The 18,171-nt window shown below is 35.8% G+C and overlaps 1 protein-coding gene across 4 annotated transcripts in view; it reads left to right on the top strand.

Moving 5' to 3' along the window:
- Positions 1 to 18,171, top strand: part of ATP13A3 (ATPase 13A3) — a 79,883-nt gene that overhangs the window by 49,494 nt on the left and 12,218 nt on the right. For all 4 annotated transcript variants that reach the window (XM_059920788.1, XM_059920790.1, XM_059920789.1 and 1 more), the window contains 11 exons: positions 88 to 212; positions 1,890 to 2,065; positions 2,587 to 2,709; positions 2,788 to 2,867; positions 3,623 to 3,665; positions 3,754 to 3,863; positions 4,175 to 4,271; positions 5,183 to 5,255; positions 6,903 to 7,080; positions 7,741 to 7,937; positions 13,075 to 13,163. In XM_059920788.1, coding sequence (XP_059776771.1) covers positions 88 to 212; positions 1,890 to 2,065; positions 2,587 to 2,709; positions 2,788 to 2,867; positions 3,623 to 3,665; positions 3,754 to 3,863; positions 4,175 to 4,271; positions 5,183 to 5,255; positions 6,903 to 7,080; positions 7,741 to 7,937; positions 13,075 to 13,163 — 1,291 coding nt within the window. The remainder of the gene's footprint in view (positions 1 to 87; positions 213 to 1,889; positions 2,066 to 2,586; positions 2,710 to 2,787; positions 2,868 to 3,622; positions 3,666 to 3,753; positions 3,864 to 4,174; positions 4,272 to 5,182; positions 5,256 to 6,902; positions 7,081 to 7,740; positions 7,938 to 13,074; positions 13,164 to 18,171) is intronic.

Genomic DNA, 18,171 nt, shown 5'->3' with positions numbered 1-18,171 from the left:
GCTATTTTAAATTGCCTTATCAACATAAAATGAACAAATGCCTGTTCTCATGACTAAATCATTATGTTAAAATTTCTTTTTCTGCAGAGATGCCATTGAGAACAACATGGATTTTATGGGATTAATTATAATGCAGAACAAATTAAAGCGGGAAACCCCTGCAGTACTTGAAGATTTGCATAAAGCCAGCATTCGCACTGTCATGGTCACAGGTTAGACTTTATAAAAGGACACAGAAAAAAATCGGGTGTGACTCTTAAAGTTCAGGTTGTCTAATATTGAGGAATGATCAGTTAGTTATAAAAGCATACTTATTACTGTTGATATATAGCTCCATCGAATACCGCACTATTATCCTATAACTCAGGTAAGTAAATTTATTATATAGTTGCTCCATCTTACATTGCCCTATTTCAGCTCTGAATACTTTTCCAAGATAGAGGACAACTTTACAATACACTTTGGAGGTCTAGCAAATCTGTTTATAATAAGTATAATACACTAGTGAAAGGCACACTGTAAATATTTAACTGTGCTCTTTTTTGTTATCTCTCTTTAATCATATATTTCTTATAGCAGTTGTTTTACTCTGCCTTGTGTTAGTTATTTGTAGATTTGTTTTCTCTATTAGGATATAAGATTCTTGAGGGTTAAGAATATGATTTACTTATTTTGAGATTGTCTATAATTTTTAGAACTGTGCCACATATATGGAAAATGATTAATAGATATTTGTTATATTTTTATATATAAGATAGTACATTTATCATTGTGTGTAACAGTGAAAAGAGCCAGTTTTTGGTTTCTTTCTTGACTGCTACATCTAAATGATTCTCCTGGTATTTATCATACTGTTATGATCAACAGTTTATCATACTGTGGATAATATTAGATAATTCCTTTCTTAGTCGTATGAAATTGTGGCAGCTCTTAAAGTGTTTTTTTCTTAGCATATAATCAGATTTAATATATTCACTTTATGGCATTTACATGTTCAGTAAGACATATGGAAAAGGCTTGTGTACATTTTTATGTTTTAGACTCTGAGATCCATCTAATACCATACTTATTACCAGATAGCTCAAGTAACCAAATTTATTAGCATCCCAGCAGTTCTTGGTTCTCATGATCCTGCTTCAGAGCACTTTGTCTGTATCACTGGCCCTTGTTTTCCTGCCACGACAGAATATGGCGTTGTGTCCCAAGAGGATCTGTCAGGTCATAGGAAGACACGCTTGGAAATAGTGTGTGGGAATTGAGGGAAGAGACAATAGTGCCCTTCCGTTCTGGTAGCAGTGGGCTCCCCAGACCTTTGCCTGTTTCTCCTGTACATCTGCATTTTCCTCTCTTGATCTTGTCTTTACAGTGTCTTTAGTTTTTTCCTTTTGTGACTGAGAAGTTGTCTGTCTTGCTTCTCTTTATGTCTTGTAAAGATTGTATTCTTGTTACTTTGCTTATCTTTTTGTTTTGTGTAATCTTGCTTTTGTAACTCACTTTTTTCTGTGATGCTACTCTCATATTCTTGTACAGATTACCAGTCACTCCCAGGTTATTTCAACAATATTTATTGAGCACTGTGCCAGGCATTGAATGGGTACCACTAGTCCATGACTCAAAAAGATTGAGACTGTATTTGGCTTTAAAAATTGTGGGTGAGAATGTTCTGAATATTTAGTATCTATGTGCTTTTGAATTATTTGAGGCTTCTTTTGATATATATATATCCTGATTTTATTATTTTTAAACTCCAAGAGTAAGGACCATACATTAACTTCATTTTGCCCAGCCCAGTAATGGGGACTGTAGTAGATTCTCAGTAAGTACTTGTTGTTTAATGCATTCATGTTTCTGTTGTAATGTTAATGTATTTTCAATATTTTGAAAATTAGGTGACAACATGTTGACTGCTGTCTCAGTGGCCAGAGACTGTGGAATGATACTACCTCAGGATAAAGTTATTATTGCTGAAGCATTACCTCCAAAGGATGGGAAAGTTGCCAAGATAAATTGGCATTATGCAGACACCCTAACACAGAGTAGTGATTCATCAGCAATTGACTCGGAGGTAATGTCAAGTAGAATTTTCTTTTACAAAACTTGCTTGTTTTAATTTATTCTGAAAAAATCTGCGTTAAAAACACAACAAAAACTCAACAAAAACAGAAGCCTGGGCCATCTCCTCAGAGACTCTGATTCATTAGAACTGGGGCAGATGCAGGTCTCTCAGTGTTTAAATTTTGATATTTAGCCAAAGTTGAGAAGCACAGTTTTAAAGTATAAGAATCCCAAATATTTATCCTATTTTAAAAGTAGTGGTAAATGATGCAAGTGGTCCATAATATTTAGCTCATGGATCATTTCAAACCGAAGCTGATATTTAGCCTTCCTTAAGTTTTATTTTTTAAATAAACAATATAGATAGATTACCTTAAAACTGAATTTTCTTTTACTTTCAATAAATGTTAAACATTCAGTTGTCTTGTGTAAAACATCAAATGAAAGAATTTAGTTTTGGATCAAATATATTTAAAATAGGATTGTGTTACTTGGTTTGGCTAAATAGTGTTCTGAACGTCTTATACACAGGCTATTCCAATTAAATTGGTCCATGATAACTTAGAGGATCTTCAGGTGACTCGTTATCACTTTGCAATGAATGGAAAATCATTTTCGGTGATACTGGAACATTTTCAAGACCTTGTTCCTAAGGTTAGTGATTTGGGTTATGTATGTGTTCACACGAATACACTGTGAACAGTATTTTAAAGAAATTTATATTTTTTCCAGTTGATGCTACATGGCACTGTGTTTGCTCGTATGGCACCCGATCAGAAGACACAGTTAGTAGAAGCATTGCAAAATGTAGAGTAAGTATTGGTGGATTTTGTTTTTGTTTTTGTTTTTTTTGAGGCCCTGCTGCGAGGCATGCGGGATCTTAGTTCGCTGACCAGGGATCGAACCCGTGCCCCCTGCAGTGGAAGCACAGTGTCCTAACCACTGGATCGCCAGGGAATTCCCTGTTTTTATTTTTTAATTTTTTATGAATTGTAGTTCTGTTTTCAAAACCAGAAAAGTAACTAATATTTCATGTATATAAACTTGTCACCTGTAAGATAGGTAAGTGCCTCTTTGAAAGAGGCTCATCTGCTTATTTATTTAGGTAAAGTACAATATCCAGCATTCCTTTTCTAGGTGATATCCATGAGGTAGAGTTCATTCACTCTTGAATGATAGAAGTGATGTCATACTTTTAGTAACTAATTATGTTTCAAGTTTTTAAGGGAGAAATCTTTACTGATAGCCTTAAAAGTCAGTGTACTAAAGACTAGGCAGGCCCAATCTTTGCTGTAAAGATTAGGAAACTGAGATGCCAAAATGATAAACTGATGGTTGCCCATCTTGTGACAGTACTGGAGCAGTGACCCAGGTCATTTGACTTTCAGGCTGGTGCTGTTCGCAAAGCAGCATGCCTGTGGTCATTGTAATGAAAAGATTCATTAGTCCCACTGGGGGAATCTGGGTCTGTCAGCTCTTCAAAATACTGTGCTGGAGGAAATCTTAAGTTAAAAGTTGTATGTTTTTAGAAGTTAATCAAAATCTTAACATAATTTTTGTTTCTTAGTTACTTTGTTGGGATGTGCGGTGATGGTGCAAATGATTGTGGTGTAAGTATAGATTTTGTGATTTGTAGTTCTTTCTGTGGCCTAAATCACATGCACAAAACGCAAGTAATTTTATTCTTCAAACCATTAGGCTCTGAAGAGGGCACATGGAGGCATTTCCTTATCAGAGCTCGAGGCTTCGGTGGCATCTCCCTTTACCTCCAAAACTCCTAGTATTTCCTGTGTGCCAAACCTTATCAGGTAGTATACATTGAAAGACTTCCCATTATCTTTTTGTAGCTTGCTCTAAGAATATAGAAAAAAAAAAAAGTCATAGAAAGTAATTTGAATTTGTTTTAATGGTATGTTAGTGTATTTGATCTATAACTCTTTAGCAACAGATTGATTGCTACTCCTCATTTCTTCCAGTTCTGCTTTGGCTAAGTTCTTTTGGTAGAAAAGTGCTTTGTTGTAACGGTTGAATGTTGATGTTCATCTGTCAAGATATAATTGTGGTTTTGGAGGAGGCATTTAGAATACTTCTGTTCACATGCCAACAATTGTTTTCACAGGGAAGGCCGTGCTGCTTTAATGACTTCCTTCTGTGTGTTTAAATTTATGGCTTTGTACAGCATTATACAGTACTTCAGTGTTACTCTGCTGTATTCTGTGAGTACTGACATTGCTAACAGATGGTATTTAGTGTTAAGACATTTAAATTAAGATATTGAGCATATATGTTTCAGTTTGAATGCATCCATTAATTGTGGAACTTAAATAACTAGCATCTGTAAATATTCCTTTAGTTTACTGTATTTCGAGTAGCAAATTGAAAATCTCATTAATCTGGAATAGCATTTTCCTTAAGGCCAACAACTGTGGATTCAGCCTTGTGAATGAAAGATGATTGTGTTCTTTTTTTGCCTTTAGGGCAGATTGGACATCTTTTTAAGAACTCTTCAAAATGTCAAGCTGTGACGTACTTTAGAATTGCAGTTAACTTTGCTATACATTTATAAGGAAAGGCCAGAATGAGAAAAGATGTTTCAGCTGTAGTTTTAGGACTTTTAGGACTTGTATAAACAAGTGATATCCCTAGGTACTCCATAGATTTTGTAGTTGAAGTGATCTCACTTTAGATTTTTCTCTAAATGAACATTGGTGAGATCCCAAGGAGTCTCTGTGAAACTATCCCCTTTTACCATTTGTGGAAAGTATCAGGAGAGGTGGTGTTAGATATTAAGGAAGCTTCAGGATACTAATTTTCAAGAATGTTCAAATTTTGTGAGTAGAATTTTGTGTTTTCTTTTTGCCAAAAAACTTTTAAAGGTTTTTATTGAATGAATTTTTTGGAGCTACTTTTTATACTAATATATTAAATTGAATTTTGCAAATATGTTATATTTCACTAATTTAAAGGCAAATCTGTTCAATTTTTAAGCATGTCCAAGTGTCATTTTGAAGTTGTCATTTAAAACCAGGGAGGAAAAATCTAATAAAACCAGGGGGAAATGGTATAAAAGTGGTGCTATAAAAATAGTTCCTGAACGCTAACTATTTTTAAAAAATCCCTTCTCTAGATCTTAAGTAACCTAGGAGACTTCCAGTTTCTCTTCATTGATCTGGCAATCATTTTGGTAGTGGTATTTACAAGTGAGTATTTTGCTTTGTTATTGTTTTTAAAGCATATGAAATTCTGATGTGGCTTATTAAACTTTGGTAAATTTACATGAACAGTTGTAACACAGTGCATATCTCTCCATTTTCCCTGTAAGTATGTTCTTTTATTAGTGGTTGTTTATATTTTGCCCCATTTGTTTTATTCTTTCTCCATTTTTTTCTGAAATATTTGAGAATATGTTTATGTTATCATGACCCTTTGCCTCTGAATGTTTTAGTATATATTGCCCTAAACAAAGTCATTTTCTTATACAGCTAAACACAGTTATAATGTTCAAGAAATTTAACACATACAATTTTACCTAATCCATACCCATATTCAGGTTTCGTTATGTGTTCCAATAAGGTCCCTTCTGCCTATTTCCCCCCCACTAGTCCTCTAGCCCAGGATCTAGTCTAGGCTCATAAATTTCATTTAGTTATCATATCTCTTTTGTCATCTTTAATCCAGAATAGTATGTCAGCCTTTTGGGGGGGCTTCTTGACGTTGACATTTACGAAAGAAGATAATCCAGTTATCTGAGTTTGTCTGATATATTCTCATTAGACTCAGGCTATGCATTCTTGGCAGGAATACCAAAGAAGGGATGCTGTGTCCTCCTGAGTACATCATATAAGGAGACAAGATGTTGATTTGTTTCAGTATTGGTGATGTTAACATCAAAATAAATAATAATTGTAATGAGATATGATCTATTTAATCAAATGAAAATTCATAAGTCCATACTGGAAATAAATAAGTGATTGGGAGAGAAGGGAAAGCTCTTCCTTACAGTAAAATGCTAACTAATAATACAGAAGGAATGATTGGCTTATACTATGGAAAGACCCTTGTCTTACTGACATCTTAGGCCGGCTACATCTTAGCTGTGGGGGACTACTATGTATGTCATAGGATGCTTACCAGTATCTCTGGCCTCTACCCACTGGATGCCGGTAACACTCCCCCATTTGTGACACCCAAAAATATCTCCAGACATTGCCAGATGTTCTCTGGGGGCCAAAATCACCTTGGTTGAGAACCACTGAGTTTGACAGTCTTTAGTGGATGCTACAACTAGTGAATGAAAGTTGATAAGGAACAGGATTTTTACAGTGTCTTAGTATCTTTCTACAAATTACTTATTAATTACAAAGAGAAAAATAGAAACACTACAGTGGAGAAACTTGGTGGACCACCTTAATAAGCGATCAGAGCCTTTTTTTGTATGTTACTGTTATGTTTATATAGCTTCAAACCTTTGTTAATATCTTCTTAAGAGGAGGAAATATGTATTATTTTAACTGTAGCTTTGCAATTAAAGATTCAGAAATAAACATACAAGGGTGGTGATGATAAATGCTAATATTTACTATTCTTTTTACTTGTACTAGTGTTTCCTTTGAACTTCAATAGACTAATGTAAAAAGTGCTCCTGAGCCATTTTTGAAAAAGCCTAAATTGTTTACTTTTACAGATTATTTAGATATGTATAGCATCTGGCTTGTTTTTTGAACATTTTTCATGCTAAATATTTGTTAGAGAAAAACTGGTTTTTTTTTTTCCTAAATAAATGTTCCTAAATGAATCTGACAGATGAATTTAGATATAAACCTTTCTTCTCTTTCTTCTCAACGTAGTGAGTTTAAATCCTGCCTGGAAGGAACTTGTGGCACAAAGACCACCTTCAGGTCTTATATCTGGGGCCCTTCTCTTCTCCGTCTTGTCTCAGATTATCATCTGCATTGGATTTCAATCTTTGGGGTTTTTTTGGGTCAAGCAGCAGACGTGGTATAAGGAGTCGCGTCCACATTCAGAGTAAGTTGGTCAATCCATTAAAAAGTATGTGTAAAATGTATGTAATATATACGCATGCAAAAATAAGTTTAAAATGTATGTAAAAATTGCATGCAGCTTGACTAAGCACTTAAATAATTTGGCCTGTATTTGACTTTATCTGTAGGAGGGTGGTTAGGCCAGGTCCTAATAATCACTACCAAGATGGGGACATTGGACCAGTTTCTTAATTTGCAGCTGAGCCTTGCTTTCCTTATCTGTAAAATAAGAAAGTTGAAATTAATCACTAGGGTCTCTTCTAAACCCAGAATGTTTGTGTTCCTAACTTCTCTAACCCCAGTTTGGGAAATGACATTTAAAACCTAAAAAAATTTAAGTAAAGGTATTAAGTGGGTCTTTTATTTGTTTATGGGCAGAGTGTTTTCCAGTTCACAAATTATGATAGCATTATTTTAATTAATTACACATAGGTAAACACAAGGTCTGTTTACCTTTACTATGCTAATATTACTCCCCAAATTTAAAGAATGGGGAAAGGGTTAAGTAAGAGAGACTTATTAATTAATGAAGTTTCTTACTTCTAATTTTTTAATTGATTGGAATGTGACTAGAAAGAAAAACTGGTTTCCTTTGGGAAACATATTGTGTTTACTAATATAAAATCTTTTGTGTGTGTTTTAGTACACAGGAAGCTTTTAATACAACAGGAAGCCTATATGGGAATTCTTCACATTTGTACAATGAAACCAATCCTGATAGACATAATATAGAAAATTATGAAAATACCACAGTGTTTTTTATCTCCAGTTTTCAGTACCTCATAGTGGCAATTGCCTTTTCAAAAGGAAAACCCTTCAGGCAACCTTGCTACAAGAATTGTAAGTTTGGCATTTATTGTGATTCCCATCCTGCTTCCCTTCTTTAAAAGTAATGCAAGAGTAGAGTTAAAACTGTCCTTTCAAAGTAAAATAGATCTTCACAAATAGAATGAACCTAGTGATTTAGATGTTTACTGTCTTGTTTTATTCTCATGGTAGCTGCCACCCTAAGTTTAAAATTAAAGCCAGCAGTTCTAAACATTCCTGGTTTTCACATCCTATTACTTCTGGCTCCAACTTTTATTTTTACAGCCCATTGCAAAGAGAGTTAGAATTAGAAGCAGGAACAGAGGTTCCTCAGTTGGAACAGTGGGTATTATACTTTCCTTCTGGGTGGTCTGCATAGCACCAGCTGTCTTTTCTCATTTTTGACACTGTTCCAGCCAGTATTCACCTGGAATTCTTCATTTCTGTCACCTTTGCATCCACCTCAGAAGGGGCCAGTAGGATGGAGGCTTGTGCCTATGTAAGCTTGTCTGCCTGTGGCAATAGGAGATAGCATTTTGTTTGATCACAATTAGGGTTTTGGGGGAAAAAACTTATTCACTATATGTAAATTGCTGGTTTTAAAAAATTGAGGCTGTACTAATTAATATATGGAATAACTTAAAATTTTTTTTCACATAAAACTGTAGACTTTTGCAGTATCTTGGGATGAGTAGTAGTTATTCTTGTGCTGTAAAGAAATGCCAGTGTTCTAGTTGGCAGAATGTCAGGCCACAGGTTTTGGTGTGATACAGGGGTGATAACTCCTCACATCTCTATCTCATGTTAGAGTTAACAAAGCATATTCACATATGTTTTCTTATTTAGTCTTTACTTCTACCCTCTGGTTTGTAGGGAAGGTGTTATTACTTTATATTTTGGACAGGCAAGACTGTTTAAAAATATAAGTGCTGATAATAATTGAAATCTGTTTTTTCTTTTTTTAAAAAAAGAACTGATATTTCTTATCTAATAAATGGAGGCTGTATTACTGAGAATCATATTAAAACCATGGGGGACAAAAAGCCTTGCATAGAAGGTTTATCACTGTACTTTTAAGAGAACTTCATAACTTAAGTTACCTTATTATAAGGTGAACTTAAAACATGTATATCAACCTTAATTATTATTTTTAGTTCAATATTTTTAAATTTTAAGGAAATATTGAGCATGCCCAGAGGTAGCTAAAACATCTATCAAAGAACAAAACTTTCTTTACATGAAGAAAACTGGTGTTCAGACTGGTTGATAATAAGTAAGACAAGCTGCACCAGGAAAGTTAATTTAGAGGTCTAAGTAAATCCACCCTATCCATACTTCTCCAGTTAAGAAAAAGAGAGAGACTATTAGTTGCCTATTTTTTAAACACATCTTTTATATTATTTTGGAAAACTTCCAAAAAAATTAAAGGCTCATATATTTTGATTTCCTATTTAATTTCAAATTGATTTAAATAGACTCAATTGTTGATGGCTGGACTGTTTTTTTTTTTTAAACGTGTTAAAAATTATATTTTAATAGAAATATAGCCACAAAACCTTTGTCCTTACTATAAGCAGCTTGTGCATGTCTGTCAGTACATACAGAAGTGCATGCTGTCATTAAAACATGCCTCCCGGAAAATACAATAGGAACAGGAAAGTCAGCGTATACATACTTTGCTGATTTTCACATCCTGTCTGTCTGTCTGTCTTTCTGTCATTGAAGTCCCCTGATCTTGGAATGTAGTAAAGAAGGAAAAGTAGAGAAGAAAGTAAGAAATGACAGAAATAAAGTATTACTGTATAAAGTGATATACAATGTAAAGTGTAAATATAGATGGAAAAGAGTGGGGAAAAGGTTAAGGCTTTCCTAGAGCTGACATTAATTAGCCTTTCCTTTTGTCCTGCACAATAGACAGTTAACAGGTCTTCACTGGGACCTGCTAGTTGCTCTTCTCAATATCTAAACAGTGTAATGTATTCAGTCTATCTTGAGGTGATTATTTTTAAGAATTAATCTCAATCTTAGGCATTTAAGGCATTATAGAGTTTTTTGCTGTCTTCTAGTGGTTCAGTTTGAATCTAAGTAAAACCTTATTTCAGCCTGTGGTTACCCATTTTTAACTTTAGCTTAGGCCAGTTATATTTTCCTGTTTGACTATGCTATCATTTCAGGGGCCATGATCATATGGACTTAGTTCTAACACTCTCTCTTAACTAGATGTGATTTCTTGAGATCTGGCTTCAATTTTTGCTACAGTTTTTTTTTTACTTGATCCTTATAACTTACTGCTTGTGAAATCCAGGTTCTTTCTCAGTTTATGAAGGCATTATTACTGACATGCCAGTATCCTTCCTGTTCAGGCCTGTGTATCTTTTGCCTGTTCATCTGCCATGCCTGAATTGGTTGGAGCAGATACCTAGAGGCCCTGCAGAATAAGGTGGCCTTTTAAAGACAAGTAACTGAGTAAGGAAGGAGGGAATAGGAGTACGAAAGACTTGAAATCTGTGTTATAGATCAGGCAGTCCTGGTTAGTATTTTTGAGGAAGGAACAAGAGAGGTATATATCAGAGCTATGGACAAGTATTGCGGATTTGTTTACTCTATGTAGGTTTTTATTTTTGAGTCACTTAACTAAGGGGAATATGAAGGAAATCCTTTATGGTGCCTTATTTTGATGCCATATTCCATCAAAAGGAACTGGTATCATTAGAAGAACAATTCTGTGATGCCATAGCTGGGATGTATGTAATAATAACTTAAATCTACGGTTTCCTCCAGGATCCTCACCGTATCCCCATTTTATAGTTAAAATAATTTGACTCTGAATGACTCGTTGATGTTCACATAGCTTTGTGGCAGCATCTGAAATAGAAGCTAATTCTTTAACTTGTGGAACATTCTCCCTCAGCCGCCAGTCACCACCAACACAGCGTTTGTTTTGATAGCTGTCTTCTGGTGAAGAGCATTCCTTGCACTTCAGTACGATCACTAAGGAATCACTGACCATGCCAGGAGAATCCCGGAGTTGAGAGCACAGTCTACTAGAAACTCATACCTCTCCAAAATGAATCCCTGACTTTTCCATTCTTGGTTGAAATCCTTACTGATTTTTTCATTTTGGTGGTTATCTAAATCTGCCAGCCACCCACCTCCCCTGTCAGATTCCTTTGAATAGTGCCTCTTTTTCTCCCCTGGCTAAACAAAGGAAAGATTCAATTATTTATTTTTTCCTTTAAATGGAAATCTTGGCAGATTTTTAGAGGTGTGATCAAAGCGGGTGGTTATAGAAGGACAGATGAAGAGTTGAGAAATACTGTTGAGGTAGATGTAAGAAGTTTTTGAGCTTGAGTAAAAAAAAAAAAATTTTTTTTCTGGTAACATGTCAGGACTAGATTGCAAGTCTGTTTTTGCTTATCGTTATAAAAATGCAATAGGATTTGAAAAACATTCAATATGGGCTATTACTTTATTGAAACAAAACCTTTTCTGTCTCTCTGTCTCTCTTTGGGATTTATATTCTGACTTTTTTTTTTTTTTTTTTGGTCCTTTTTCTGATTTAGTCTTTGTGTGTGTGTGTTCATGTACTTCCAACTAGCACTTTCTGAACACTTTTTCTTTAACTGACTATATAGATATTTGAATGGCTATATAACATGTATTACTTTCATTGCTGCATTTATTGAATAGAATGTTGTATCCCCTGTTTGAAATTTATTTTTTATTTTTTGGTGAAATTTTTATTTTTATTTTTTGGCCGCCCCGCGCAGCATGCGGGATCTTAGTGCCCTGACTAGGGATCAAACCCACGCCCCCTGCAGTGGAAGCGCGGTCTTAACCACTGGACCGCCAGGGAAGTCCCATCCTGTTTGCAATTTAGTAGAATGTTGGAAAAGATAAAAATCTAGAAAAAAAATTCCTTTTTTATCTAAGTGGGTTCCAAATTTTTCATCCTGTTGGTCAGTGGCTCATAGTAAAAGAGTTTCCCCACTTTTGGCATGAATGTTAGTATAACTTTCAGTCTAAGCTGCTAGAACAATAAATATATATATAAAACAATAAACATATATGTATTAAAAAAACACAGTATTGTTTCTATAGAATAATAACTGTTGGCCTATAGTTTTCAACTGACGGATTAACAAATTTCATATTTACAATTGACTCCCACATTTAAAAATATTGAGACCCCTTCCTTCATTTACAGTCTGTAAATAGTATATTAAACTTCTTTGCTCAATCTGAAGGCTTCATGATAAAGTTTTGGTTATATGTGGTCATAGTAAAGTTTGAGTTTTGAAGCCAACCTCAAATAGGAACTTAGAAATAAATATCCAGACCAAAGAAAAAAAGGGGGGAAAAGTTGGGGTCTGTCAATATAATTGAGACTATTTCTGAGCCCCCTCCACCCCCATGGCTTGTTACATAATGGTGTGCTTGTATATATACGTGCATGTGAATGCATGTATGTACACAGTTAACAAAATGGTCCTGAGCAGGGAGTTTTATTTTTGAGTTAGGAAAGTGATACAAAGTGCTGATGGATGGAATTTACCATCCCTACCTACCACAGCAAGCCACAGGGTTAGCCCACATTTAAAGTAGCAGATCAACTCAGTTTCTGGGTTTTAGCTAGCGTTTTCTGTGGAAATATTTTCATGGAGGAAATTAATGAAAAAGTGGGATTCACTTAACAGAAATATACTTACGTTCAACTTAGAGTGCCTCTGTTTAGGATTATAACATAACCAATACTGAGAATAAATGTTCTCAGCATTTTTACAATCAACAATTGTCTTTGCATGTATGTTTTAAATGATAATCTAATTTTGCCATACGTAGTCTAGTCTCCTGTTTGTGAATTATAGATTGGCTTGGTTGTCTTATAAAGTAGCTATCTATCTGTGAGATACACAAATAAATATCCATAAAGGTCTGTCTCTTATTTTTTATAAATGCTGATTATTTTCACATTACATAAATAAATCCTTTGGGCCTTCATGATGTATCATACTCTAGGAAATATCATAGAGCACACATTTTATATACTTCATCAACCTGAATAGAAGTATTCAAAACCAAATTTAAGATCGACAGTATACCAGTTGTTATTATATGCCTTTTTATTTAAAGGAACTCCCTAATTTAATTGTTTTACTTTCTGTTTCAGATTTTTTTGTTGTGTCTCTGATTATTTTGTATGTTTTCATATTATTCATCATGTTGCATCCAGTTGCCTCTATTGACCAGATTCTTCAGGTAAGGCTTAAGCACATCAGTTATTACTGATTGTCTGAGTAGTAATAGGATCTGGGATAGCAGTGGTAAATAAGACAGTAGTGGAAAATGACACACTAGTATCCCATAGCCAAATGAAACTTCTGGATGATTGCTAGGGCTTAAGATCTATCCCCCTCCTCTGCTCTTATGTTACTGGGGAAGAGACTAAACTGCCTTTGTTTCTTTTTTCCAGGATCTCTTCTTTCCTAATTTTCGAAGATGCAGTTATATTAACCCAAAGGGAGCATAATTAAAACAGCAGCCTTTATTGACTCTACCTGTTATTTTTCTTTCCTGTTTCTCCAGTCTTTGCTTCTAGTTCCATTTCCCTTTGTCCACAGACAAATTAAATGTCCCTTGGTCTTTAAAAATAAAAGAACATTGATTCCATTATTTGACCCGTCCTTTACCAACCTACTTCTCGAGTAGTCTGCATGTGCTGCCTCATCACGTGCTGTCCATTGAGTTCTTTATTCTCATTCTCATTAAAAACTTTATGAAAGATGAAATACTTGTTTTATACAAACGAATATGCATACACGTTTAAGTTGTTAATCATAATAGCAGTAAAATAATACCTAGGAGTCCAGCATGTAACCTAAAAAAAGGTAGCATTACCAGCACCAGTAAGGCTCTATTGTGCACCTTTCTCCAAACACCCAGAGGGAACCACTACCTCATTTTCTTACTTTTCACTATACATTTACCATATATTTATGAAGTCTTAAAAGATAGTTTTGCTTACTTTTGAACTTTATGAAAATGGTATCTCGTAATTGCTGTTTTACTGTGACTTGCTTTTTCCCAAAAGCCTTACTATGATGCTGCATGCATTTCATTTTCATTCTATATAGTATTCCATTATAGGAATATACCATAATTCACTTCTCAGTTCTCCACTGGTAAATAACTGGATTGTTTATAGACTTTTCCTGAATCAATTGTCCTGATGTAAACATTCTTATACACATCTCTTAGTGTAAGGGAGTGAGCAACATCAAAGAATTCATCCCAAGTACAAGCAGCAAGGGGGTGGTACAATGCTGTTGAGAATTTAAAACCAGCAATAAAGCCCACTAATCGTCCATCTGCTAGAAATATCACCTTGTCGTGGGAATTCTAAACAATGTCAGTGGTAAAATACTCCTTCTGTTACCACCTGCCCTACCTTGGCATACCACTAGGGAAGATGGTCTTCTGCTGTGTTCTAGTATAAGTTTGAGCATGTCCTCTTTAGCTTTCTGAGGTTCCAGTTGTTTTCCAAAGTGATTATACCAATTTATACTTCCATCAGTGTATGAGATCTTTTGTTCCACATCTTTGCCAATGTTTGTCTAGTGGGTGTAAAGTGTGATATGACTTTGTAAGTAATTTTGGTATATGGTTGGATAGGACCCCTATCCCCACCTCACATTGTTCATCATGACCTTTTAGGCTGTTCCTGAGCTTTTCCTCCTCCGTATACATTTTAAGTTTAAGTTTATACCAGGATAAGCCCTCTTGGAATTTTTATTAGAATTACACTGGGTTTATCAAAAAATTGAGGGGGAGAATATCTCTATTTCTTCAGAATATCTTTCTCCCTAAAGGTTTTTATACAAGTTTTTGTTAGATTTATTCCTGTAGTATTACGGTTTTTGTTCCTCTGATAAGTATCTGTTTAAAATTGCATTTTATAGTCCTTTTATGCTGGTGGAAACAGTGCAGTTATTTTGGATATTCATCTTGTATCCATCAGCCTTGTCAAACTTTATTCTTAAAATTTTTAGATTCTCTAGGATTTTGTTTTAGACAGTTATCTATAAATAGTGACTTTTTTTGTTTCTGACATTTCAGTCCTTATGCCTTCTATGTGTTTTTCATGTCTGTTAACCACACGAATGTTGGTGTGATAGCGATGTACTTTTCCTGTTCCTGACTCTACAGGGAGTGTTCCTAGTATTTCATCACTGGATGTATTGTGGGCTGTAGGTTTCTGGTATATACTCTTTATCGGGTTGAGGAAGCTTATTTCTATGGTGGTGTTAACATAAATAGACATTTAATTTTATCTAATGCTTTTTCTACAGCTATTGAAATGATCACTTGGTGTTTCTTCCAGGAGAATGTGGTGAATTACAGTTGACTGATATATATTTTTTTTATAGTAACCTTTTATTTATTTATTTTTATATTTATTTTTGGCTGTGTTGGGTCTTCGTTTCTGTGCGAGGGCTTTCTCTAGCTGCGGCAAGCGGGGGCCACTCTTCATCATGGTGCGCGGGCCTCTTCACTATCGCGGCCTCTCTTGTGGAGCACAGGCTGCAGACGCGCAGGCTCAGTAATTGTGGCTCACGGGCCTAGTTGCTCCGCGGCATGTGGGATCTTCCCAGACCAGGGCTCAAACCCGTGTCCCCTGCATCAGCAGGCAGATTCTCAACCACTGCGCCACCAGGGAAGCCCAGTTGACTGATATTCAAATGTTGAACCAACACCGCATTCCTAGAATAAATCCAACTTGTTCATGATGCATTCTTATTTATATCTGCTGGATTTGGTTGACTATGATTTTGTTTAGGATTTTTGCTTGTGGTTGCATGAGTGAGATCAAACTTAGTTTTCTTTTCTTGATGTTATTGACAGGTTTGGGTATCAAACTTATATGCACTTTATGGATGAGCATTCCATTTCATGGACTTTTCCATGTTTTAACTAATCCCTTTAATGGATATTTAGGTTGTTTCCACTGTTTTGCTATTATAAACAGTGCTGTATTTGCAGATTCTTGCACACTTCATTAAGAAGGATGAATGCATATTTAGAGGTTAATGGCAGAAGTAGAATTGCTTGGCCAAAGGGTATCTAGAATTTGAATTTTTATAAATACTGTGTTATTGAACTTTGAAAAGGTTGACAGTTTATAGTCTTACCAACAGTGTATGAACATCTCTTTCCCTACACGCTTCATTCAGGGATTTAGATAAGCACCTTAGGCAAAAGAAGAAAATAAAACACATTTATATAATATTTCTCTCTCACCACACGTCTTATGCTTCACAGCCAAATTATTTTTTGAAAGAATGCTACATGCAACTCACCTCTCACACACTCATCAACTAATCTAATCTGGCTACTACCCCTGCCAGTCTACTGAAATTGCCCTTGCCAAGGCAATTAACAACCTTCTTGTTAAGTCCAGTGGATTTGTGTCCCTGATGTGTGTGTGTGTGTGTGTGTTTTTTCCCCTCAGTCTTACTTGTCTCCTCAGCAGTATTTGACAAGTTAGCCATGCCATCATTCTTGGGACATTCCCCCTGGAATTTTATGATGCTTTGCTTTCTTCTGACCTTTTCCTACTTCTGTGACTCCTCATTCTCCATTGTGGTTCCAAACCCTGTGCCTGTGTCTTAAATGTTAGTGTTCCACACATTTGTGTTTTTATCCCTTGTCTTACTCTATCCATTCAGGTGACCTCATCCTTAATTGTGGCTTCCCCTGTAGTTGCCATCTATGTGTTGAAAACTCCTGACTTTATACCCTTAGCCTAGTCTCACAACTGAGCTTTAACCTGAATATCCACTAACATACTGAACATTATATGCGTGGTTCACCCATCAGTTCTCTCATTCAACATTTAGAAAACTAAGCTCATCATGTTCTCCCTCAACCCTGCTTCGACTCTGTTTCTTGATACTACCATTTATCCAAGGCAGAAGTGTGTGTGTGTATACTTGTCTTTTCCTTCTCTTTTCATGGCCAGTCTGGTCCTAGATTTTCTCAGGTTTCTTATTCTGTATCCCTGTCTCTCTCTTTACTCCAGTCCCATCTGACACCTAAAAGGAAACTATTGTTTCCTACTCATAACACTTCTGACCCCAGACGTGTGGGGTTGTTTCACACCAACCAGTTCTCTGGACACCAACTGGGTGTCTTGCAGTTCAGTTTTAACACTAACTACCTGGAGCGAGCACAGACCCTACGAGTTAAGGGCTTGGTCCCACAACATTGCCCCCACTCCAGGCACCAGATGCAAGTCCCAGATTGTCACCTGTACTTCTTCTGACCAACCAACTATAAGTCAGGGTTCCCACAACCCTCTTTTCAGCTTTGGTGATTTGCTGTAACAGCTCACAGAGCTCAGTGAAACACTTACGTTTATTGGTTTATCATAAAGAATATAATAAAGGTACAGCCAGATGAAGAGGTACATAAGCCAAGGTCTGGAAGGGTCCCAAGCACAGGAGCTTCTGTCATATGCCATTGGGATGCTTCACCCTCCCAGCACACGGATGTGTTGACCAACCCAGAGGCTCTCCAAACTGTAGTTTAGGGATTTTTTTAAATGGAGGTTTCATCATATAGGCATGATCAATTATTAACTCGATCTTTAGCCCCTCCCCTCTCCCTGGTCTTTCTGGTGACCAGCCCCCATCCTGAAGCCCATCAAGAGTAGCCTTATTAGAACGAAAACATTCCTGATACCCAGGAAATTCCAGGGGATTTAGAAGCTCTGTTTAAGATATTCCTATCTCCCCCACCACTCAGGAAATTGCGTTTAAAGAGCCCTGTGTCAGGAACCAGGGACAGAGACCAGATATATTTATTCCTCATTATGTCTGCCACCACTCTAGTTCAGGCTACCATCGTCTCTTGCCTGGATCAGTATAGCAATCTCCACCCCTCAAATCCTTGCTGAGCCATAAGTGTCTTTCTAAAACATGTTATATCATGCCACTCCTCAGCACTTGACACAAGTACTAGTGTGTACCTAGGAACTCAGTAAATATTTGCTGACTAAAGAGATGAATGCATGGATGAGATTTTTTTCCTTCTTTTTTTGTTTAGGCCTTAGAAATTAATCACAGGTTTTAAAGTGAAAACTTACTTCTTAAATTGATCTGCACAGTTCTTTTTATGAATTGTCTTTAAACAGTGTAGAGTTTTGAGTAGTACTTCATTATTAGATCAGTATCTACTTCATTGTTTATAGGACTTTATTTTTAAAATA

The sequence above is a fragment of the Balaenoptera ricei genome, chromosome 4 (genome assembly GCF_028023285.1).
Source record: "Balaenoptera ricei isolate mBalRic1 chromosome 4, mBalRic1.hap2, whole genome shotgun sequence".
Classification (NCBI taxonomy): Eukaryota; Metazoa; Chordata; class Mammalia; order Artiodactyla; family Balaenopteridae; genus Balaenoptera; species Balaenoptera ricei.
The sequence above is the reverse complement of the archived record's forward strand: the minus strand, read 5'-3'. Positions and strand labels throughout refer to the sequence as shown.